Raw genomic sequence first — 24862 nt, 5'->3', positions numbered from 1 at the left:
TGGAAGTTTGACATTCCTATGAAAAGCACTTAAGTTGTCATGTTTCTTTTTTTTCATTCTTTCTTTCTTCTTCTTCTTCCTTTTTTTTTTTTTTTTTTTTTTAAAAAATAATAAAGCTATGCAGCAGAGGAGTAAATTCCTGGTACAGATCCAGGACACAGGGGTCTTAAATAGTCAGCTTCACACAATGGCCTATGATATTCAGACAATATAAAGAATGTAGAGAATAAACATTGATGGCTTCTTTCTTTCTTTCTTTCTTTCTTTCTTTCTTTCTTTCTTTCAATTAAGTTTATTGGGGTAACACTGATTAATACAGTTATATAATTTTCAGGTGTACATTATCATTTGACATCTATATATTCTATTGTGTGTTTACCACCCAAAGTCCTGATGGTTTCTTATCAATGAATTCTCTGTTCTACAGTGAAACCTAAGATAGAAAACAATTCACATTTTACCAATGCCCTTAGCTGAAGTTTTTTTTTTCCTTATCCAAGTGCAGCTGGGGAGGGCAGCTGATACAGATCTCTTTACCACTTGCAATGCTACCGAGAGAGAGCTCCGGGGTCATGGTGGCACTATTTAGTTAACCAAGAAATTAATAATATCTGATGTCTTGGTAGCAATTTTTTTTTGACATCCATAAAATACTCTTTTATCACTGTTGTAAACTGAGCAGGACAGTATTAACACGGGTAAAAAAACCTGAGGCCGTAAGTGGTAAGATTCAGGCATGAAGCTTAGGCTTCAGGCTTCTGGCTAAGTGAATTTTCCACTACACCAGGCTGCTTCCAGAATTCTTTTAGTTTCAAAAACAGTTTATCTCTGCCTCAACTCTTTCCACAGCTGCTCTTATCCTGGCTGCCCTATTTGTGTCATCCGTTTACTTAAATACTTTCTTATAAAGAGCTCTTCTACCTTTAAAAAGAGATAATGTATTGTATACCTCTCAAATGGTAGGAAAGTATTCAGTGAAATCCTTCCTCGTCCAGATCCCCGGCCATGTGGATTCCTTAGCAGAGGAAACCAGTTGTTTGTGTATCTTTCTAGAGAAATTCTATGTGAACACAAGTACATTTTACTTTTTTTTTTTATCATAACAATGATAGAATACTATATGTGCCCTTCTGAACCTTACTTTTTTCATTTATCTTGGTGATTATTTCATAACAAAATATTAGAGTTCTAATTATTTATTTTCCAGCTGAAGAGTATACCACTCTATGACTCTTTCATAATTTTTTAAATCAGTCTTAGTGGACACTTAGGTTTAAAACTTTTTTCTATTATAACGTTGCATCAATTAACCTTTTACGAACATTATTTTGCACAGGTACAGATGTATCTGTAGGATACATTGCTATATATGGAATCGAATTGCCATGTCAAATGGTATGTGCATTTCTACCTTTGATAATATTAGTTATTAATAATATAATAATAAACTATTTATGGATCTCTCATTGTGGAAAAGTTTTGTATATGTTACTTTTAGGTTAATGCAAAGATATATAACACTCCAACTCTTCTATGTAGAAAAAGATGATGTAAAAATAACAGATTTACAACATAGATGTTGTCATTTGAGTCAAGAGTAAAATAGAGCTAGATTATACATTCCATAAAAAGGCAAGGACTGTGTCTTCTTGTCATCTATCCTCAGTGACAAGCACAGGTCCCAGTACTTACTAGATATTCAATAAATATTCATGTAAATTAATGAATGAGTAAATTCAGAGAATGAGTTCAGTCTTCACTGACTGGATCAATAAATGATTTGGAGTAAGTTCAGCTGGGATGATCAGCAATGCCTTCGCAAAAGGGTCGGTGACATTTTGCATCACCTCTTACATTTCACATATTACTCTGAAAAAAATCACATCAAATTTTAAATTTCTTCATAAGTATAACTTTCTTGTACAACTTCTTAATTTTCTCAGAATTTATTTATTTATTTTTTTTATCAAAAGAGATATAATTTCAACTCACCAGGAATATGTGGTTATACTTATGGGTTATGAATCATATAGTTTCTGTAATTCTTAAAGATATTCTTCAAGAATTCTTCTGACTTTCAGTTATAATTTGAACTGATTGTGTTCCAGTTATACAGCTATTATACTGAGGTTTCTTTTCATCATACAGCTGAGTTGGTTCTTGGTTCTACTGTTTCTTACAGTCAATGTCTCCTCTTTCTGGATTTTTCACTTTTACTCTATTTTTTTTTCTCCAAAAAGTATATGCTCAACTCTTATAAGAGTACTAGCATGTCCAAAAATATATTTTGCTTTCACACATGAGGTTTTTTACTGGTTATAGAATTCAAGATTTGAAATCATTTTCTCTAGGATTTTGAAGACTCTCTGGTAACCTGTATTATAGATGAAAGGATAATATCCACTCATTCCTTTTCTCCTTATTCTTTGAAACTTTACTAGACTAGATATGTATATATAGAAAATATTATTTCAAGCGGGTATTTTAATCTAAAGACTTGAGTCTTCAGCTCAAGGACATTCTTTCTGCATCTTTGTTTGCTATTCCTATTTTTTCCCCCCTCTGGAAGTTCCACTTGACAAATATTAAATCTCCTGGACCTATCCTCTCTGACTTAATTTTTCTTTGGTATTTTCCTCTCCCAGTGGACAATAACCTAGGTGTTTGCCTGAAGGCCTCCTTCCCACACCTGCACTAAGAGTTGCCCAGTCAGGTCTCCCACATAGGAAGAGGCCAGTTGTAGAAAAAGACCTATACTAACTCTGGAGGAAACTCATAGTAGTTATTTAAAATCAACTTGGTTTCCTGATTTAAACCCTTCAATTCTAGGGAGAAAGTGTCAGGAGGTGAGGCCAGGTAGATAGTGAAAGGATTTTATGCTGGAAACTCCTGGGGTTCACCATATCTTGTTCTCCTTTCCCTTCTGGGCCCATGGGAGGATTATACTTTCTAGCTCCCTGCTGAACAAAAGTTACCAATTTTGAAGAATAACTGCATCTTTTAATTTTTCTAAATATGTTTACTGTTGAGTTAAGATCCCTAGTCTGATAAACACCAAAACTGAAAAACAAATCCAGAGTCTTAAACTAACAAATGAAGCCAAAATGTGTATAGGTTCATTCTTTTCATTGAGGAACTTGCTTTCAGATGTGATTTTTTTTTAAACAATAGATTTATTGATACTTTCCTCATTGTTTTAAAGCAATATTAAATTTTATGATATTGTTTTGTTTCCTTTAATTTTTATGGTTACTCTCTGTCATGCAAATGATGCTAATTTTCCATTTATGGTAGTGATATAAACTCTCCTTTTAAAACAATTATGCTTATATGTAAAAATAAGTGTATTTGAAGAAAAACACCAAAATAATTTTACAGGTTGTGCAAGGATATGTCTAAAATTAAGAAATTGGTACCAGAAAGATGAAAGTTTAGAAAAAATAGCTTTATTCCAGCCAACGAAAATCTCAAAATCACTTAAAAAACTACAATACACCTTGCTTGACTATTTCTGCTTTGAATATAAAGCTTTGGTTGTTCTTAATAATATAACAAATTCTAAGCACTGTGCTGGATATCTGCTTTACATTCCATTCGCCGATATATTGGTGCCAGATAGTAATTATTGATTATAAGCTGTTTCACACTTTATTGGACGCATTCCTTTGCTGGCGTGTGTGTGTGTGTGTGTGTGTGCGCGCGCGCGCGCGCGCGCATGTGTATGCAAAATAAGGTTTCCTTTTGAAAATATTTTCAAATTCAATTACACTTAAACTTCAGAATAAATAGCTGAAGAAGTTTCTTGTTTGTTTGTTTGTTTGTTTACATATAGCAAAAAATCCAACACCATCTAAGTTTGAGCTTTCAGAGGGCAGAATACCACCTTTGGAGAGATGGTTTAACTCAACTATTAGCCTTAGTTCTTCTGTAGAGGGTCTCACGGTTTTTCTATCCCCGCCACTCCGTGGGGGAGAGAGGATTAAATTTGTATACTGACACAAAATATGACAGCGACCTATGATTATAATTTATATAGATAAATTATAATTCTATCATGTTTCCGGCAGTTCCAAGTTGGGGGGCAACTCCGGGGTCTGCCCTCCAAGGCGAGACTCCTCAGGAAACAGCAGAGGTCATTCAAGGTTGGTTCGCCCCAGGAGGTGGCCACCTCTTCTCGCCTGAGTGGGAGAGGACGCCTCCCGCAGCCGGCACCTTCCAGCCAGGGCCGCCTGCCCAGCGCCACCGGAGCTGGACAACCTTCTTTAGGTGTCCGTGCGAAGACAGTGCTGAGGAGGGGCGCGGACCCATTTCCGCCCCCTCGCCTTCCCAAGGTAGGACAACGACCCGAACACCGAACTGCCAAGAAGAATCGGGTACTCTTCCGAGGGAGTCGGGGTAGGAGTGAGCCAAACCATGCTCCTTAAGGAGCTTCTTGGCTGAGAGGCGGGGGATATGAATATGCAACACGAACTCCTCACACTATTGGACAGGCAGTGTGTTTAGCATTCAGGAGGCCTGGCGATTCTCCTGGATGGTTCCAGCAACTCGCGAGAGGTAGGGCTTCACGAGGCAAAAACCTCCTCTGACTGGTTGACCTCGGAGGGAGGTTGCCTTCGATTGGCTGGAGTAAAGTCCACCAGCTTACCATATACGCGGGAGATTTGAATACCGCCATTCTGCGTGGAGGACCCAGGTCAGCGCTTCCAATCTGCATTTCCCCCAACTGCATATTTCTGCTCATTTATAGATAGATAGAGAAACTACTTCTGACTCCTTGCTCTGAGTTTGGCCATCGTCTCGGACAGCAGACGGCTTTCCGCTGAGGAGCCAGGCTTGGCCCCTGGGTCCCCGTGCCTCCTCCCACCTCCTCCTCCTTTCCCAGTCCCGGCAGCCCCAGAAATCTGTCCCATTTTTTCCTGCAGCGCTGGTCTGCGGCTTAGTTCGGGCCGACCTGCGGCTGCGAGGGTCTAGAGGCACAGTCCAGCTCAATCCCACTGTACACCTGGGGAGCCCAAGATCGAGCGGGAGCAGCACACCCCGAGGAGATCCAGCCCATGGCTGGGCCAGGGATAGACCCAGGTCTCCTGACTCCCAACTCGGGCTTTTGGCCGCTGTCTCTTGCTTAGGGTCCCGCGTCTTCGTAATAGGTTGAGATGACGGAGAATCTGGCGCTACCCCTCTCACGCTGGGGACCGCAGAATTCGCGCCTGCGCGTAGCCTTCCCGCGAGGCAGCTTGGCGAAGGACCCCGCCCCCTGAGCCCAAGTGACGCGTCGCTGGTTGCCACGGAGACTGCGCTGTTTACTTCCCTTTTCAATAAGAGTCGGGAGCTCCAGTTGGGGCTAGGAGGCTCCCATCCAGAGCTGGTGTAGTAGTTCTTCGTGCCCCTGAGGTACGTGCACCCCGGCCCCACCCCATCAACCCTTAACTTAAGCCCTCAGCACTACTCAAAACCTTTGCCTTTTGGGATCAGGCCTAATTTAGGTCTAACTTCGACCAGGAGTCTTAGGTTAAATTTTGAGCCCAGAAAACTTGGGAGAGGCCATAGAAAAGACTGGACTAGGAAGAAATTGGGAGACTCCATGTCATCTGAGAGGGCTGGGTGGCCTGGTGCTCAGCCTGGTCAAGATCTGACCAGGTTCCATCCCTGTACGTTTGAAGGGCTTCAGAGATCCAGACAGCCCTAAGGGCAGGCGCTCAGATTTTTGGGTAGGGGCGTAAGTGGGGCAGATTTTAGTACTGTCTGATGAAGGCAGTTTTCACAGTCAATCAGAACCGTGTGCAGATGAGGTGGGGGCAAATTTTAGTCTTTCTGTTGCTGCAGTCTTTACCTGCTGCCTCACAGCAATGAGAATGAACAAAGTACAACTATGTGAACACTACAGCTGTCCCTTACCAACATAATATTGAGCGAAAGAAGGCATAAGTCAGATACAAAAGAGTACATACTGTTTGACTCCATTTATATTAAGTTAAAAAATAGAGAAACTAATTTATAGCATTGAAAGTCAGGATAGTGGTTACCCTGTGGGGGTGGGGGTGGAGAATAGTGGCTGGAAAGAAGCATCAGGTGCTGGTCATGCTTATTTCTTGATCTGGGTGCTGGCTATACAGGTATGTTCATTCTGTGTACAGATTGTGATTTATGCACTTTTTAGTATGTACATCATATAATAAAAATTGACATTTAAAAAAGGACACATTGCTTTCAGTTAATCTAAAAAACGTCTATCTTTGATCAGGATTTTGGAAACTTCAAATGGCCAAACTACTACAATCTCCGCCCAAGTTCCTGCCCTCAGAGTGGCACATTGCTAACAAGAACCAGTACCACAGAGCGGAGGCCCAAAGGTCTCGGTCCGAACGCCTGGTGGCAGAAAGCCAGAGGCTTGTGGATGAAATTGAAAAGACTACAAGAAAATCTCAAAGTGATGTAAACAAGAAACTAGGTAAAACAATGCACTTGGTATACTTGTGAACATGTTTGGATGAAACTTCGGGTTTAACTATTCTGTCATTTGCATTTTATGTTCAGGAGTAGCGATATTATTATCTTGAAATAGAAGGGAGAAACATGTATTCTCTAGGTTCTATGTTTAAGTTCACTGCCTTAAGATAGGGACATAGTAATCCAGTCTGATTTTCAGCCATCTATCATCTATGATTCATTTGTTTATTGATTTGATTCACATTTATTGAGCATCTAAGAGCATCTATGGACTAAGTACTAGAAATATCACAGGGAACGATCAGAGTCTCTACTTTTTAAGGGCTCCTGGCTTGAGGAGGAGAGAGATACAAACATTAATAATCAGAATATAACCATATAGGTGCTGGGGTAAGGGTGCAACAGTAGGAGAATTGGGAAAGACTTCCTAGAGAGGAATATTTGAGCCAATACTTAAAGAAAGAGTAATTTTCTTTTGACAATTCCATTCTTAAAAACACTACTTAAAGGGCAATGCCCTTAAATGAACAAACAAAAAACAAAAAAATGAAACAAACGAAGCTTCCCAAATGCCAAAAAGTGATAAACCAGAGGTCACCAACTCATGTCTATAAGAGTTGGGCAGGTAACATAGGGGGTTGAATAAGACCCCCTACAATAAGGGGGAGTGGTGGGGATGGTGGTGCCCTGGAGAACACTTGCTCCATCTAAGGGGGCAGCTGCTACTCAATTTCAACCAGTTTTTTTTCCCAAGAAAGATTATTGGCCTGCTATGCCAGATTGTCTGATTTTTTTAAAAAAAGAAAATCTGGAAAGCTGAAATTTCACCCAGTTTTTAAATGTTGGCAACTGATTCAATATATTTATAACTTTGCACAGGATAAACAAAAACACGTATGAATTAAACCTGGTCTAAGGGTGGCTAGTTTTCCAACCTCCAAGAAACCAAAGCTTCTTTAGATCAGTAATGTTAAATGTTAGGCCTCTCCCTATGGGCTGATCCTTACCTCTGATATCAGCCTATAGGCAAGCCTGTTCTAAATAATTGTTCAAATAGGTAGGTATTAGAAATGAGGATGCACCATTCATTTTTTACAATAATTACGTTTCAATAGGCACGAGAACAAAGTTTTTAAGGTCTGAAACTTAACTTCATGGATTCATTAAGGGATTAAAAATATCAGCCATTTAGCATGGCATTATAAAATATCAAGATATCTAGGAATTCACCTAACAAAAGATGTGCAAGAGTTCTGTACTGAAAACTACAAGCCACGATTGAAAGAACTTAAATTCTAAATAAGTGCAGGGATATATCAGTTTATGGATTGGAAAGCTCAATATTTTAGATGAAAATTCTCAAATTAATCTATAGATTTAATGCAATACCAATTTAAATCTCAGTAGGTTTTTAAAAAATAAAATTGTCAAACTACTTCTGACATTCACATGGAAATGCAAAGGGTCAAGAGTTGGTATGGCTATCTTGAAGAACAAAGCTGGAAAACTTTCACTATAGATTCTAAGACCCATTATCAAGCTATCGTAATTAAGACAGTGAGGTTTAGGCAAGGATAGACAAATTGACCAAGGGAACATAATAGAGAGTTCAGAAACAAACCCACACATATACATTTATCTGATTTATGATGAAAACAATACTGCAGTATAGTGGGAAAGGGATGGCCTTTATAATAAATTGGTTAATTGGATATTAATATGGATAAAATAATATCCTGACCCCTATTTCATCTATATACATAAAATCAAACCCAGGTGGAGCACATATCTAAATGGGAAAGATAAAACAATAAAACTTTTGGTCCAGAACATCTTTATGATTTGAGGAAGGCAAAGATTTCTTATTGTTAAGCAGGAGACAAAATAACCAATCATGAAAGAAAAAACAATAAATCTAGACTATATTAAAATGAAGCATCTTTGTTTATCAAAAGACCATTAAAATACTGAAAAAGCAAACCACAGAGAATATTCATATATATTCGTATTATATTTATACAAGATGTTTATAATATACATTTCTGACAAAGGATTTTTACCCAGAACTTGACACCTTACAAGTGAGGAAATCTAAACAGCCAATGAACATATGAAGAGGGCTTTAACTTCATTAGTCATCAGGGTTATACAAATTGAAATAACAGTTGAGATGCCATTACACACCCACCAGAATGGTGAAAAGGAAAAGGAAGAGGAGGAGTTGGGCTGGGGGAGGAAGAGGAGTTTTTAAACAAGAGGGTGGAAAAAAGAAAAAAATACCAAGTATTGGAGTGGATGTGGAGCAACTGGAACTCTTGTACCCTACTGGAGGAAGTAGATATTGGAAAATTTATACTGTGAACACTGGAAGTATAACTCCTTTGGAAGCTTTGGCAGTATCTACTGAAGCTGAACATATGTATACACTTTGACCTAGGTATTTTACTTTTAGGTATATACCCAATAGAGATTCTTAAATATATTTACCAAGGATTTTATACACATACACACATATGTGTATACATACACACACACACACACACACACATATATATGTATATTTCAATGTTCAAAGCAGTGCTCTTTGTAATATCACCAAACTGGAAACTATCCATGTCCTCACCAACAATAGTGGTTGTATAAATGTCAAAGAGGCTGAGAGCTGAACAAAATGGACTTTGAATTGGTGACTTGAAGATTATTGGTGACCTTTGAGATAGCAGGTCCTCTAGGGTAGTGGAGGATGCAAGGTGAGAGCTGAAGTCAATTACAGATTATGAGTGGGGAGACTTCAGTTTACATGGTGAATGGAACACATGCATTTGTCTCCCCTTCCTTTTAAAATTCCAACTAAGTAGTAGTAAAGGATTAATGAAAAGTATGCCTCATGGTTGTGAGAGAAGAAGAGGGAGAGGGAGGGAGGGAGAGAAGGAGGAATAGAAGGAGGAAGAAAGAGAGAGAGTGGGAGGCGCAGGGAGAGAGAGAAGCAACACTATAGAAATGGTGAAGACAAGATTTTGGAAACCAGAAAGCAATAGATCAAGTGGTAACACACTTAGGGACTGCAGAAAGCCTGGATAGGTAGAGGACAATAAAAAGCTAGCTGATTCATACTACAGGTTCATGTTGCAGAAACCTTAAAATACCCCAAATTGGAAACATCCTATTACCTCTGAAGCTGGAGGTTCAGGGTAAAACTGGAAACAGGATAGGTTGAACATCTTTATGAAGAGCCCTTCCCCCTCTCTGGCTCTCTTTCCGCCAGCAGAAGGCTAAAGGCTAAAGGAGTCAATGAAAGTCTGCTCACTGAACAGTAACTCGTTCAGTCCCTGGTTCCTAGGCCTATATTCTCAGACAGGAGGGTGAAAGATTTCTCCATGGAGAAATTAGCTGGTTGAAAGAAAGATAATAATATTTGTGGATTCGCCAATAAAACACCTGGGCCCTTGCCTGATCTCTGTAGGCAATAGAACATTCTGGGTGATGAGTCCTGTCCCTGCAGGCAGAGCTTTCAGTTAGCATGTAATCAGATGAAGATCACCAAGCATTTGAGGAAAGACTAATGCGACAGACATCAAAACCAACACAAATAAACAAACAACCAAACACACAGAAACCCAAGAAACAGGCAGTGCACATAGCAAAAGAAAAAAATTACATGATAAGATCCTCATAAAACTTGGAAAAGATATATCCATAGAACAAGAAGATGAGACTTAAAAAAGAGAACATTCAGAGAAAAAGAAAGTATTCTTGGAAATTAAAAATTAAAAGTATGAGAGCAGGACATTTTTAAAAATCAAAAGAAATGGTGAAAAATAAAGTTGGAGAATTTCCAGGAAGTAGAAGAAAAAATACAGAGAAAAGAAAATTTGAGGATTCATCCAGGAAGCTAAATATCTACTAGGAATTTCAGAAAGAGCACAGGGAAAATGGAGGAGAGGAAATTATTCATGAAAGAATACAAGAAAATTTCTCAGAATAAAAGGATCTAGGTTTTCAAATTAAAAGGGCATGCCTAATGTCTGACATAAAAATTGAATAAGATTGATGTCACTGTGAAATTTTAGGATGCCAGGAAAATAAAGAAGAAATCTTTAAAAGGTTTTCTGATCACATACAAAGAAACTGGAATCGAAATGGCATCGGACTTCTCAATGGAAACTCTGGAAATTGAAGGAAATGAAGCAATCCCACCAAAATTCTAAATGAAAATTATTTATAATTTATAAATTTATAGAAAGCTAAATATAGTAAATGATAAGGGTAGAAAAAGGCATTTGCAGACTTGGAAAGTTTAAAAAATTTTACCTCACATGCATCCATTTCTTAGGAGGTTCCTGAATGATGTGCCTCAGCACATTGAAAGAGTCAACCAAGAAAGAGGAAGAAATGAAATCCAAGAAACAAAATCAATAAATTACTTGCTGAGTTTGAATACATTGAGAGGATATTTATACAGTAATCCCTCCTTATATGTGGGGAATACATTCCAAGACCACCAGTGGATACCTGAAACTGGATAATACTGAACTCTATACATAGTATATGTTTTCCTACACACATTTGCCTTTTCACTTCATGGCCTCTCTTGAGGATATCTGAATTGCCAGCATCACTATTCTTGCACGTCGGGACCATTATTAAGTAAAAAAAGGTTACTTGAACACAAACACTGTAATACTGTGATAGTGGATTTGATAAACCAGCTGGCTACTAAGTGACTGAACATCAGGTAGCATATACAGTGTGGATATGCTGGACAGAGGGATGTCCCAGACGGGATGGAGTAGGAAAGCATGAGATTTCATCACGCTACTCAGAACTGTGCATAATTCAAAACTTAGGAATTGTTTATTTCTTGAATTTTTCATTTAATATTTTCAGACTGCAGTTGACTGTGGGTAATTAAAATTTTGGAAAGCGAAACCAGCTATAAAGGGAGACTACAATAGTTCTGTAAGAAAGATTGAAGAAAAATTAATAATAAATATGTAGAAAGTAGGGCAAAATATAATTATTAATCCCTTTAAAAACCAAAAAGTTGTACAGGAAAAGGAATTTATGTATACTGTGGAGTTCAGACATTGAAGAGTTAGAGTCAACGAATGTAGGACCATTTTTGGATTAATTTGATGTTGAATGTAAGAAATATTTTCCCTCCCTTCCTCCCTCCCTGCTAATAAAAGCTTATAAAGATGAAAAGATGCCCCAAGAGGCACAGCTTTAAAAAGAACATATCTCAGGTAGTTTTGCAACAGTATCCAAGTTTCTCATCCAAAAGTTGGCTGCAGTGGGAATAGATTAACTCTGGTGTAACTTCTCTGTGTGCTTTAGAACAGAGACTTGAGGAAGTCAGGTTCTGGAAGAAGGAGTTAGATGACAAACTTGAGCAGCTTGTGTATGTGACTGAAGATCTACTCACATATAAGACCAGACTGGAAAAAGCCCTGGAGAGCTTGAAAGAGCCCTTGCACATCACTCAGACGTGCCTGGAATATAGGTAGGAGGGAAGGTTCCTCCAATGAATCATCCGTTGTGAGAAATGAAATGCTGGGTAGTAAAAACTGCCTGTGCTGGGTGGTGGGTTAAAATGAGACAAATGAGCATGTGTTCATTTAGAGCCTGAAATTATCTCAGCATGCCCATGGTGCTGGGCAGTGGAAACAACACTGGACTGGGTTCATGTCTAAACTTTGCTCTTGACTAACTTAAATATAAGTTAGGACTAGGTTTGGCTGTGGGTAATCAGAAAACCACAAAATAACACTGAACTTAAATAAGACAGTTTCTTTCTCTCTCAGATTTAAGGAATCTGGAGATAGTTCACAGTTGGCATAGTGTGCCGTAGTGTCAGGGTTCCAGGCCTTTTGTATCCTGTTGCTCCACTGCACACGGCTTTTACTCTTAAGGTTACCTTGTGATTCAAGATGGCAGCTAGAGCGCAAGCCATTATGTCTACATTCTAGCAAGAAGGAATAATTAAGGTTTGGCATTCACCATTTCTACTTGCATCCTATTGACTACATCAATAGAAACTGGGAAATGGTGGTCTTTACTTTAGGCAGACAGAGCAGATACTACAGTTACTAGGGGACAAGAAGTCCTCTCCGATATGCAGAGGCACACAAAAGCACTGTGTTTAGAGAGAAATATGCAAATATAACTTTTTATTATAATTTCTTTCCTAAAAGTCCTATGAGTAAGATGATTGTCTCTACTCTGGGGTAATGCCGACTTCCAGATCTATCACAGTCCTAGATGGCACACCCTAACAAGTCTTCTTGCTACCAGCATGACCGCCTTCAATCCAGTGCATCCTCTACACTGGCTGTTGAGTGAACTTTTCCAAATGCGATTTATACACGTCACCTCCATGCTTTAAAAACTTCTTTAATTATAACCCTGTACCCTAATACCTTCAAGATAAAGTTCAAATTTCTTAGTTTAGCAAACAAGGTTCATTGTGATTGGGCCCCCAGTGACTTCTCCAGGCCCATACCTCATCCTCGACAGTGGGATGAGCTTAGCTGTGTGAGCTACTGGAAGTTTCATGGCTCTTGGCCACACAGTTCCCACTTCCTAGAAAGCCCTTCTCCTTCAGTGAGCTTAGCCAGGACCCTCTGCAGCAACCAGGCAGCAAGCTCCCTAGCCATATTTAGAGAGCTTTTAAAGCAAAGGGAAGTAGATAGAGGTGATCAAAGAGTCCAGCATCCAATTAGCTCCCATCTGAACCTAAGGGTTATTAACATGGAGATGTCGCTAAGTTGATCAAGTACATGTTACTACATGCCTGGTACTGTGCTGTCTGCTTTTATATCTCATCAGTTCCTTGCCACAACCCTATGAAATACTAATTATTATCGTTATTTCACAGAAGAGCAAACCAAGGCATAGGTAAATTACACAGCTGGTGAGAGGTGGAGCTTTCCTCCCAGGCACTTTTATACAAAGTAGAAAAGAACAAAATATCAGGCAGTGACCAGTCAATTTTAGGAGTAACATAGCATAGTGGCTAAAAACATTCATAATACCCAGTTTGGTAACCTTGAGCTTAACCTCTCCAAAACTCAGTTTCATATGAAAAGCTCAGCACAATGCCTGTCACATGGTAAATGCTCAGTGGTGGGGGTAATATTAATGTTGGCATTATGATTAGTATTATTATTATAAAGCATCTTTATAGATTCAAATCTTAGTCAAAAATGAAACTAGGATTAGGGTAGGAAACATATGTCTTTGAAGTTTTAAGCCAAGAGTAATGTTTCTAATAAATAGGTAAGAAGAAAAAGGCTTCAGAATTGATGACCAGATTGGGGGGGACACGTCCATCTGGCATTTTCAGACCAAGTGATCAATCGATTAGTCACCGATCAGTTTTTCTTCCTTGTGTTTTGGAGTTTTTCAAGGCTCAGAGACACCAGCTAGTGTGCATCCTTGGCCATATCATCCAGATGGATTGGGTGCTACTCAAACCATTTGTCCAGATAATTTTAAATGTTCAGATGTTAGCAAATATTAAATTGCCTCCCTCCACGCATTGGACTGATCTGCCGCCTTTCTCTGGTTAGGGAGAAGCGAGTTGGCATTGATCTGGTGCATGATGAAGTGGAGCAGGAACTGGTAAAGGAGGCTGAGATCATCCAGGGGGTGATGGCCCTGCTGACCCGCACCCTGGAGGAGACGACTGAGCAGATTAGGTATTGGTGTCCGGGGCCACTCTCCATATCTCCACTGCACATACCTAGAAAAGGCAGTGCCCACAAAGGCCAGGCTTCGTGGCACAGAAAGAATGGGGATCAACACTGCTATGAGCACTTTCCAGGCCTGGCAGCTGCCTGGAACACTCAGAGGCCGGGACAACTTCTCATGCATGACAGTCGCCCTCTGGTGGCGGGTAGGGGATGGGCTGGATTTCACCCCTGATTATAAACCGGAGCATACTGGAGCTGTTTTTTTGCCAGGGCTGACCTATCACATATACTGTACCACAGTGGTGACATCAGGAATGTCACAGTTGGAGGGAGAATCTTGAAGTCCAGGCTTGGTTACTTTAATTTGTCGCCAAGCATCTAATGGTATATGAGTGTTGGGTTGGGGGAGGCGGTGACGGAAGGTGGGGGAGGAGGTGCCGCCATCCTGTATGAGACCTAGCTTTAGCTTCATTTTCCAGGGTCTCCCAAGAAACTGTAGTTGCCACATGGGCATTCCAGAGGGAGAAACCTTTACCTTCTCCCTTCAGGCTGAACCGCTCTGCAAAGTACAATCTTGAAAAGGATTTGAAGGACAAGTTCGTGGCCCTGACCATTGATGATATCTGCTTCTCACTCAACAACAACTCACCAAACATCAAATATTCTGAGAATGTCGTGAGAGTAGAACCAAAGTGAGTGGGTCCCTGGCTGCTGGCCTGGCTCTGCTGTCTTCCTCCCTGCTAGGTAATGTCCAGTGCTTCTCAGGCGGGCGGGCAAGAGCTAGCACATCATCCTGACCTCAGGCCGGGAGCTCGGAAGAGGCAGGTTCGGGCAAAGGCAGGTGCTGAGTGTTGGCCACCCTGAGACAGGGCAGAGTCCTTGGTCGTCCAGCTTAGGCCCCACTTTAAGAAGGTCTGATAGAAAATCTTTAAAACACTTAAAATTTATTCTTTTACCTATTTGTGTTGTTAATAAGTGAAAGAGTCTAAAAACATAAAGGACAAGTTAATAATTTCCCTCCATTATTACTCCTTGAAATAACCAGTGTTATCTGTATGTTTATACAAACATATGTGTACACTCACACACAAATTTTGTTTTGGTGACAAAAATGGGATTATACTATGTATCTTTTCTGTAACATCTAACTTAGGATTTTCAATTAACATTACATCACAGACCTAACTCATTCTAATTTTTAAACCTTCTTTTTGAGGTAAAACATACATATAGAAAAATACACAAATAATAATATACATACAGTTTAATGAATTATTATATTAGTTATCTTTTGCCATATAGCAAATTACCCCTAAGCTTAGCTTAAAACAATAAACATATATTATCTCACAGTTTCTGTGGCTAAGGAACCCAGGCATTGCTTAGCAGGTGCCTCTGGCTCACATCCTATAAGGCTGTAGTCAAGCTGGTCTGTGGTCTTATCTGAAGGCTCAACTGGGTGGGAGTGGGGATCCACTTTTAGGCCAGCTTATGTGGTTATGTCAGGCCCTGCCATGTGAGCCTCTCCCCAGAGCTGTCTCAGGACATGGCAACTGTCTTCTCTCACAGTGAGTGATCCAAGAAGAAGCAAGACAAAAGTCACAGTCTCCTTTTAACCTAATCCCAGAAATGACATCTAATCACTTCTGTTTGTGAGAAATGAGTTAATAAGTTCATCCCGTAACTCAAGGGAGGAGCTTTCAAAAAGGTGTGAATTCCGAGAGGCAACGATCATTAGGGATCATCTCAGAGGCTGGCACTAATTATAGTGACCAGTTCTCATGGAACCACCAACCTGGTCAAGAAATGAGACATTACCACCACCACAGAAACCCCCACCCTGTTCCCTCTTGATCGATAACCTGTCTCTCCTCCCCAAAGGTAACCACATTCCTGACTTCTAATAGGTTTGTTTCTCCTTCTTTTATGCTTATTAAGTAGCATCATATACTATCTAATTTGTGCATGTCAGTTTTCCAATCAACATTATTTTGAGATTCATCGGTGTTGTTACATAGAGCAGTTCCTTGTTAAACTAGCAATTTGTTCACTTATTTATATCAGTATGGACTCAGGGTTTCCTATTTTATTCATCTGTTACTACCGTCATTTATTTTAATGCTTAAATTGTTACTACATCTTTCTGAGCCTCAATTTTCCTAATCTGTAAAATGGGGGTTAAAAAAGTTAGCTCATTAGGCCATTGTGATGACATCTGTAAAGTGCCAGTCCAAAGTAGGTTTCCCCAAAGTGAAAGTTATTGTCCCTGACAGACCATGCTTCTGGTGGTGTGGGGAGGCTTAACTTCCTGTAAACCTTCAGGAGTTTGTCCCATTCCCATAGCCCCTTCCCAGCCCAGATATGCTGTGAACAAACGCATGGGTTCTGTTTCAGCTCTGTGAGTCTAGAAGATTGGTTGGACTTCTCCAACACCAATGTGGAGAAGGCTGACAAGCAGAGAAACAACTCCCTGACCCTGAAGGCCCTGGTAGACCGAGTCCTGTCCCAGACGGCCAACGACCTGCGCAAGCAATGTGATGTGGTGGACACAGCATTTAAGAATGGCTTGAAGGAGACCAAGGATGCCAGGGACAAGCTGGCTGTCCATCTGGCCAAGGTGAGCTCCCTGCAGGGAATGTGGGAGAGCACATTCAAGTGTTTCACCGTGGAAACCTGAAATACCCTCAGGGCCAGGCAGCTGGCTGTGCTTATGATCTTGGGAATAAGAGTCATTCACGTCTCTCCATCTTAGCAGCAGGCTTTGGGTTTTAGGGACCAGGATGGTTCTTGGCCCCACTCTGGGCCTCCTTTGTCACTCATGACTGCAAAGCATATGCCATTTCCTCCCTCTGGTCCTCAGTTTCTCTTTTTGTGAAATACAGAGATGCTTAGATAGCATTTATGACTCTGAAGTTCCATGAATTGAATGCAACCAATTTCTCCAAATCCAGCTGCAACTTCAGGATTCTGGCTGGTTGTCCTTCCTGGTTACCAGTGGTGTACTGGTAAACTGGCTCTCAAAAACAAAACAAAACACGCTGATTTGTAGAATTTGCAGATTTCCATGGTGTAAATACTTCTACCACAGTTGATTTCAAGCTACCCATTTAACAATGGTCTTGCAAAGTTCCTGAGTATTTAACCATCAGAGCCCACATGAGCCTGCTCCAGTATACCTCCCTCCTGCACCCCTGGATCCTGAGCATGTATGACCATCCCAGAGCTTAAACTCAGGGACACTGAGAAAGCTAGTCTAGTAGAACAAGTGCTGGATTTGAACCAAAGATGTAGGTCCAAATCCAGTCCCATGACAGACCAGCTGAGTGACTGGCACAGATCCCTCAAGTTCTCAAAGCCTCATACCTCACCTATAGCATGGGGATGCTAACCCAACTCTTGCATTTTACTGATGATGAAATTGAGACATAGAGAGCAGAAAGGACCCCAGGTAGCAGGGTGCATTGCTGGCAGCCTGGGACTAGAGCCTAGCCCTGCTCAACTCCCAAAGCCTTGTCCTTCTGCTGCATTCATACTTTGCCCTCTTGAAACCCAGAATCTAGTTGTCAGGCAAGGTTTACTTATGCGATGAGCAGGACAATCCAGAATGTAATCGAAGGTCATTCTGTGATAATATTTCCTATCAAAATCTATTGCAAATGTTCATTTGTTAATGCCGATTTGTAATGAGATTTTATATATATTTCATGTTTGAAAATGTCTTTTCATTCAGATAGGTACTGCCAAGTACTGATAACAGTCTATAAACATATGATAATTGAACATATTCATCACTTGGAAGGCCTTTATAGAATTCTGTTAGATTCTTCTCCTTTTGGATATTGGCCTTTTAGCATGTCATTACATTTCAGATTAATCACTTCCAGTTGAAGGGTAGGTAGAAGCTCTTCAATTACACAGTTAAGTGGATTTTGAAATATGGAAATTTCCTTTGCATTTGCATTGAGGTCCAAAAAAAACACTGCTGAAAGTTGGAAAATATATCTGCTGCAAATATGTGTGGGAATGGAGGCCTTGCTTCTAGTTTTAACTTTTGACAGCACAGGGAGTATATAAAGCAGCTTGACATTACTTGTGATTCAAATCATGTCACTCATGGAAATGACTTTACCACAGTTTAAGCTTTGCTTTTAAGTGCTGTCTTGCCTTGTGATTTTAGGTTGGATTCATTAAGAAATAATATTAAGTCTGATCAGATGTTAATTTCCAAAAAACCATTCAGTGTTTGATAACAGTAGTTGATGATGGTGGTTCTTGTTCAAAAGAATTTCATTCTTGGCCCTCAGCTAAAAATAAATCATAAGAAAATTTTACTGCTGCTAAACCATTGACTTGCTGAGCACTACAGCAAGTTAGAATATTCAGCTTATATTTCTTTTTTTTAAAATTTTATTTATTTTTACTTATTATTATTTTTTACTTTTTTTAGGCAAGGCAACCCTTGGTTGACCTCACAGATTGTAAGGACCTTGTCAGCTTACAAGCCCTTATTTTTTATTTTTTATGCCTACAGCACCTGGTCTTCCTAGGTGGTCTCCCATCCAAGTACTAACCAGGCCCGACCCTGCTTAGCTTCCAAGATCAGATTGGATTGGGCTTGTTCAGGGTGGCATGGCTGTAGACTCAGCTTGTATTTCTGACAAACATTCATAGAACTGATGATGGTCAAACCCATGAAAATTAATGAAGTTCATTGTTGATGCTACTGGTTTAATAACATCTGGTAGTAGGGATCCAAATATTTTCTGCAAAGTACTTTCTGCTGAATAATACTATGAATATCCAGAGGCTTTAAATAGCATGCATTTTCACAAGCTCTGTAAATATGTTCAACTAATTCTTTTTCTGCTCCACACATATTCGTGCCCTTATCAGCTATAACACTTCTTAGCAGATTTTTTTTCAGTTTGTATCAAATTAGTGTTTTCTCAACTTTTTGAAAATAGCCTCACCTGTAGTTATTTCATAGTACCATTCGTAGAGGCTGATTCTTTAGCTACTTCAAACTCAGCACTGACTCCTTGAGTAAACAACTGAGCAGCATCAGAGCACCTAATTCATGAAGAGCAAAAGAAAACTATCCAAAATCATGTGCCTTGTTTTTTAATTGACTATTGATGTTGTCCCCAGTGTCCTTAACTTTTCAGGTAACTATTATTGCAGAAAGACTAGTAATCTTAAACAAATTTATATTCTCTGGACACCCTTCCTCAGCTGCTGTGATGGAACATGATTCAATTAACTCACCATTTGTAATCAACTTTCCTTGCTTGGATAACAAAGGAGCTACTTTCAGCCTTACTTTGATTGCAGCCTCATTTTCATTTTTGTGAAGAAATTCTGGAGTGAATGGATATTCTGTTTTAAATTTCTAATTTTTCTGATTATTACTGTCTTGTGAGTTGAGACTATTGTGATGATGCATAGTCTGGTAATGACATATGTCGTATTCTTTCAGCACAGCTGTAGTGTCATTGCATAATAAACACAATATTTTGCTACCTAATTAATAAAATCTATGCTTCCTTACACCATAAAAGTACAGCACATGAAGCCCATTTTTCTTGCTTTAGCATGATGAGTATGTACTGGTAATAAAAAAAAAGACATCGCTGTATGGTGATACACATAACACTCAGAAAGCTGTCAAGTTGTAACCATGTCATTGGGATTTCTAGTACTCTGGATAGTAACACAAAGCAATGAGAGTAATATACACAGTCTGTTGCAGCTTCTTAACTCTGCCATTGTGATTTAAAAGCTGCCATATATACATGAATGAGCATGGCTATGTTCCAATAAAACTTTTTTTTTATGGAAATTAAAATTTGAATTTTATGTATTTTTCACATGACACAAAATATTGTTCTTCTTTTGATTTTTCAACTATTTAAAAATGTAAAAACCTTTCTTTTAAAAGAGAATAAAAAGACAAGCCACAGACTAGGGGAAAATTTTTGCAAAACACATATCCGATAAAGGACTATTATCCAAAATATACAAAGAACTCTTAAAACTAAACAATAAGGAAATAAAGAGTCCAATGAAAAAATAGACAAAAGATCTAAACAGATACCTTACCAAAGAAAATATACAGATGGCAATTAAGCATGTGAAAAGATGCTCAACGTCATATGTCATTAGGGATTGCAAATTAAAACAACGAGATACACTACACACCTGTAGAGAACATCGACAACACCTAAATGCTGGCAAGGATGTAGAGCAACAAGAACTCTCATTGCTGGTGGGAATGTAAAATGTTACGGCCACTTTGAAAGACAGTTTGGCAATTTCTTATAAAACTAAACATACACATATGATTCAGCAAACTCACTCCTTGGTATTTATCTAAATGCATTGAAAACATACCCACACAAAAACCTGTATGAATATTTATAGCAGCTTTATTCATAACTGCCAAAGCTTAGAAGCAATCAAGATGTCCTTTGATAGATAAATGAATAAACGAACTGTGCTATACCTATACAATGGAATATTATTCAGTGAAAAAAAGAAATGAGCCATCAAGTCTCAAAAAGACATGGAGGAATCTTACATGAATATTGCTTAATGAAAGAAGCTAATCTGAAATTCATACTGTATGAATCATACTAAATGATTCAAACTATATGATATTCTGGAAAAGGCAGAACTATTGAGACAGTAAAAAGGTAAATGATTGTCAGAACTTCAATGGGGGTCGGGGAGTGAAGGAGGGATGAAAAAGAGGAGCACAGGTTTGTTTGGTTTTTTTTTAGGGCGATAAAATCTATTCTGTATGATATTATATTGGTGGATACCAAATGTATATAATTATACATTTGTCAAAACTCATAGAATTAACAACACAAAGAGTGAACCCTAATGTAAACTATAGACTTTAGTTATGATAATGCATACAATATTGGTTCACCGGTTGTAACAAATGTGCCACGTTAACACAACATGTTCATAATAAGGGAAACTGTGTGGGGGAAGAGAGGGTATATGGGCACTCTATACTTCATGCTAGGTTTTTCTGTAAGTCTAAAAGTGCTCTAAAAAATCTAGTCTATTAATTTAAAAAAAAAACATTCTTATTTCAGTCTGTACAAAAACAAGTGGCAGATTGGATTTGGCCCAGAGGCCATAGTTTGCTGATTCCTGATCTAATACATAATATTAGCAGTTTTATTTTAAGGAATCTCTATTTTGGATATTTTAAGTATCTGTAAAATTTAAGAGAATTTGGCCTGTTTTTTTAAAGTTATAACAAAATATGTAATTAAATAATTTAGCCTTATTATTTTAGTTGAAATTTTAAGTTCGAAGACTTAAGATATTTACAAGAATTTAAGATTAATTATTTTTACTAGTTTACTAGATTGACAAGTTCTTTTGAGAACTTCAGAAGGCCTTGTTTGGTAAGACAATTCAAGGATTTCTAAAAAGTTTTCTATCAAATTCGTAAATGCTATATATTTGTTGTATATTGAATTTACAAATGCTGCTTTAAATAAATGTTCAAAGGATTTTACCTAAGCTTGAAGTGGGAGCAACTATTAATCAAAATAAATTTAAAGTGATTGTTAACATTAGTTAAATTTAAAAATACTATAATATCTGTGAATTGAACTTAAGAAACGCTTAAGAAATGTTAAGAAAAGGCTTAAAATGCAATGTGTGGACTTCATTTGAATTCTTATTTGAACGAACTAACTCTTACAAGAAAATATGGGACAGTCATGGAAATATGAACACTAGCTATTAGATAATATTAAAAAATCATTCTTTTGTGGTGTATGTGTGTGTGTGTGTGTGTGTGTGTGTGTGTGTGTGTGTGTGTGTGTGTGTGCGAGAGAGAGAGAGAGAGAGAGAGAGAGAGAGAGAGAGATTATAGTTATGTTAAAAGACAATAGAAGAATCCTTATATCTTAGAAACATATACTCAAGTATTTAAGACTGAAATGATGTAATATCTGGGATTTGCTTTAAAACAGTTAAGCTGGTGGGCAGGGATGGAGATGGGGTTATAGAAGGAACAAGTTCAGGCATGTATTGATCATTTCTTAAACCAACAATGGGTAGCTTAAGCTCATTATACTGGCTACTTTTGTGTATGTTTGGAAATTTCCATGATGTAAAGTTATTTTTTTTTAAGCTTAAGAAAGAAATAAATTTTAAGCTAGTTAAATATTAATCTAATAACTCAAATAACTTCTAACGAATCTTTTTATGAACAAAGCCACCTTCAAAGAAACCAACAAAACTCAGATTGAACTGCTCACACTCTTTCTTCAGGCTTCTAAGGGGGCAGAACTGATGCTAGTGAGTGGGCTGGTAAGAAAACAGGCAGCTTTGTGTTCATGATACAAAGGTACTTTGTACCAAGGTAAATGGGCAGCTTCCAGCCTTAGCTGAGGGCATTCTTCAGGGAATTCATATTATTCGAGAAGGAGATGAGGCAACAGTGGCCAGTCACGTTCATTCCGTCTGTGAGGTTCTAAAGTTGGATGAGTTGCCTCGCCCGCCAGCAGTCACTGCTACAGGGAAGAGAGATCAGACTCATTCTGGTGCCCTGCTTAAGTAGAAATCTGAGGTCCTGTTTTCCTAATTTAGATGATCACAAGAGGCCTCCTAAGAGTCCCTGCTGTTGAGTTTTGAGGAGTACAACTTGGCCTCACCTACTCTATTCCTTTTTGTAAGGTCATGGAAGAGATTGCTTCCCAAGAGAAGAATGTTACAGTTCTTGAAAAAGCCATCCTTGACCAAGAAGGGCCTGCCAAGGTGGCTCATACACGCCTGGAGACCAGGACATATCGGCCTAATGTGGAACTGTGTCGCGACGTGGCACAGTATAGGTTGATCAAGGAGGTTCAGGACATCACCCACAATGTTGCAAGGTAGGCTGGCAGCTGGTAGGTGGAACACCACTGGGACCCCATTTAAACCTGGATTGTGAACAGGGCTGGGCAGATTCTATGGTGGGTGAAGCCCGCTAGGCATGAGCTCATTTGCATCTATAATATTTGAGGGGTTCCTTTCTAGAGGACAGTCAAGGGACTCATTTCGAACTCCAGCCAATTGCTACCATGCACAAAATGGACGCCAGAGTTTAAATTTTTCTAAAGAAGTCCAAATCCAGACGTTTAGGTAAAATGTACAGTCTTGAATGTTGGCAGTTTATGGAGCTGTCTATCTTGTGAATCCAGCCTATGGCCACTAATTCCAAATCTCTGTCCTGAGAAGGCGAGGGAAAAGGACATGTTAATTTGGCTTCTGCACTGAACACATGAATAGTTCCCCCCCAACCCCCCTCCCTCACCGAAAAAGTGATAAATTATTCCCTTATGTTCTTCCTCTTCTCCTAGATTAAATGAGACATTAGCCCAAGCTCAGGTGGAGCTGAAAGGGCTGAATCGCAGACAGCTCGCCCTGCAGGAGGAGATCCAGGTCAAGGAGAACACCATCTACATCGACGAGGTGCTGTGTATGCCCATGAGGAAGTCCATCCCGCTGAGGGATGGGGATGACCACGGGGAATGGGCCGGGGGCCTCCGCCCTGATGCTGTTTGCTAAAAGTAGGAATAGTTCAGATTCTCATTAAACTGTGTCGTAAAACAGTAGTACTGAACTCTCATTTCAGGTAGGCAGCACTTCCAGTCAGCCCACCACAGCCTCTTGGCCGGGATTCCAACCTGCTCTGGAGCCGAGATTTGTGTGCAAGGTTCTGTGCTGCTGGCGTGGCTGGTGTGGTAGCTATTTAACAGTTAAACTCCATGCATTAGCACAGGCCATTCTGATAATATCACAGGACTTGGGGCTTTTGGGGAGGCGTCCAAGACATTTTAGTTCAGATTCATTTCAGTTCAGTATTTGGACTAGATCCCTTATACAGACCATGCCCACCTTACTCTTGAGAGAGGATGCAAACATTTCTCTCGGCTCTCAAGATTCCTTTTCCCCTGGAAATAGTGTGACGGCTGACTTAGACCCAGACTGGTCCACGGGAAGCCTATTCAAGTCTTACAGGACATAGATGAGAGAGGAGTTGCCCCGGGTCAAGAGTCCCCTTAAGATCTTCTTCAACACCTGAACACGTCTCTCTGGACCGCTTTCTTCTGGGAGAAATGAGGATAGGACAGGGCCAAAGGGCCATCCAGCTTGTAGAAATTCAATCTAGTTGTGGGGCTTGAGGAACAGCAGGTGGGCCAGGTTGCTGTCCCCTGGGATCAGGGGGAACAGAGGGATGATGTCTCTGGTTCCCAGGTTGGGGTGGGGCTGAAGGGAACCAGGGAACCTGCATGTCAGCTGTGGGGTGGGTGGCTCTGGCAGGAGGAGCTCTGAGTGACACTCTGGGAAGGCTGGAGGTGCCAGCATCAACAGGGGAGGGGGGCGGAAAGCTTATGGAGGGTGTTTGGTATGTGTACAGATCCCAGGGACTGTAGTCTCAGGACTGCCAGCCAGCGTGGGAGAGAGGGAGGCAACGTTCTGGGCTCCATGGCTAAGTTTTTCCAGCTTCTGGGAGAGCATGTCCATTAGCACCACCATGCAGAAAGCATTTCCGGATCTCCTTTTCTTTCCTGAGTGTAAACAGAGAGTATGAATCTAGTGTTGGTTTCCAGACCAGTTAATCATCATTCAGGGTTTGTGTTTGTTTTTGTACTTAAGTAACAGGAAAGGAAGAGAAAAAAATTACTCTCATTCCTGCCACAGATTCA

The 24862-nt window shown here is 39.7% G+C and overlaps 1 protein-coding gene and 1 non-coding gene across 6 annotated transcripts; one reads left to right on the top strand and one right to left on the bottom strand.

Annotated features, from left to right (window-relative positions):
• The first annotated feature begins 5274 nt into the window (after positions 1-5274).
• Positions 5275-24472, top strand: TEKT1 (tektin 1). Of its 5 annotated transcripts, none has more exons than XM_016138788.2 (9): positions 5275-5391; positions 6242-6448; positions 11785-11950; positions 14019-14147; positions 14621-14833; positions 16536-16758; positions 22848-23044; positions 23513-23624; positions 23788-24424. In XM_016138788.2, the coding sequence occupies exons 2-9, from the start codon at positions 6259-6261 to the stop codon at positions 24178-24180; spliced, it is 1623 nt and encodes a 540-aa protein (XP_015994274.2). In that variant the 5' UTR covers positions 5275-5391; positions 6242-6258; the 3' UTR covers positions 24181-24424. The 5 variants fall into 5 exon arrangements, with proteins under 5 accessions (XP_015994274.2, XP_015994276.2, XP_015994278.2 ...); XM_016138790.2 differs by having other exon boundaries at positions 14690-14833; positions 23788-24418; XM_016138792.2 differs by having other exon boundaries at positions 14690-14833; positions 23513-24120.
• LOC118604517 lies at positions 18664-18782 on the bottom strand. Its single transcript, XR_004951776.1, has one exon. It is a non-coding gene; the product is annotated as a 5S ribosomal RNA (ribosomal RNA).
• Positions 24473-24862: the final 390 nt, after the last annotated feature.

The sequence above is a fragment of the Rousettus aegyptiacus genome, unplaced genomic scaffold (assembly GCF_014176215.1).
Source record: "Rousettus aegyptiacus isolate mRouAeg1 unplaced genomic scaffold, mRouAeg1.p scaffold_m13_p_6, whole genome shotgun sequence".
NCBI classification, from domain to species: Eukaryota; Metazoa; Chordata; class Mammalia; order Chiroptera; family Pteropodidae; genus Rousettus; species Rousettus aegyptiacus.
This window is presented reverse-complemented; position numbering and strand designations above follow the sequence as displayed.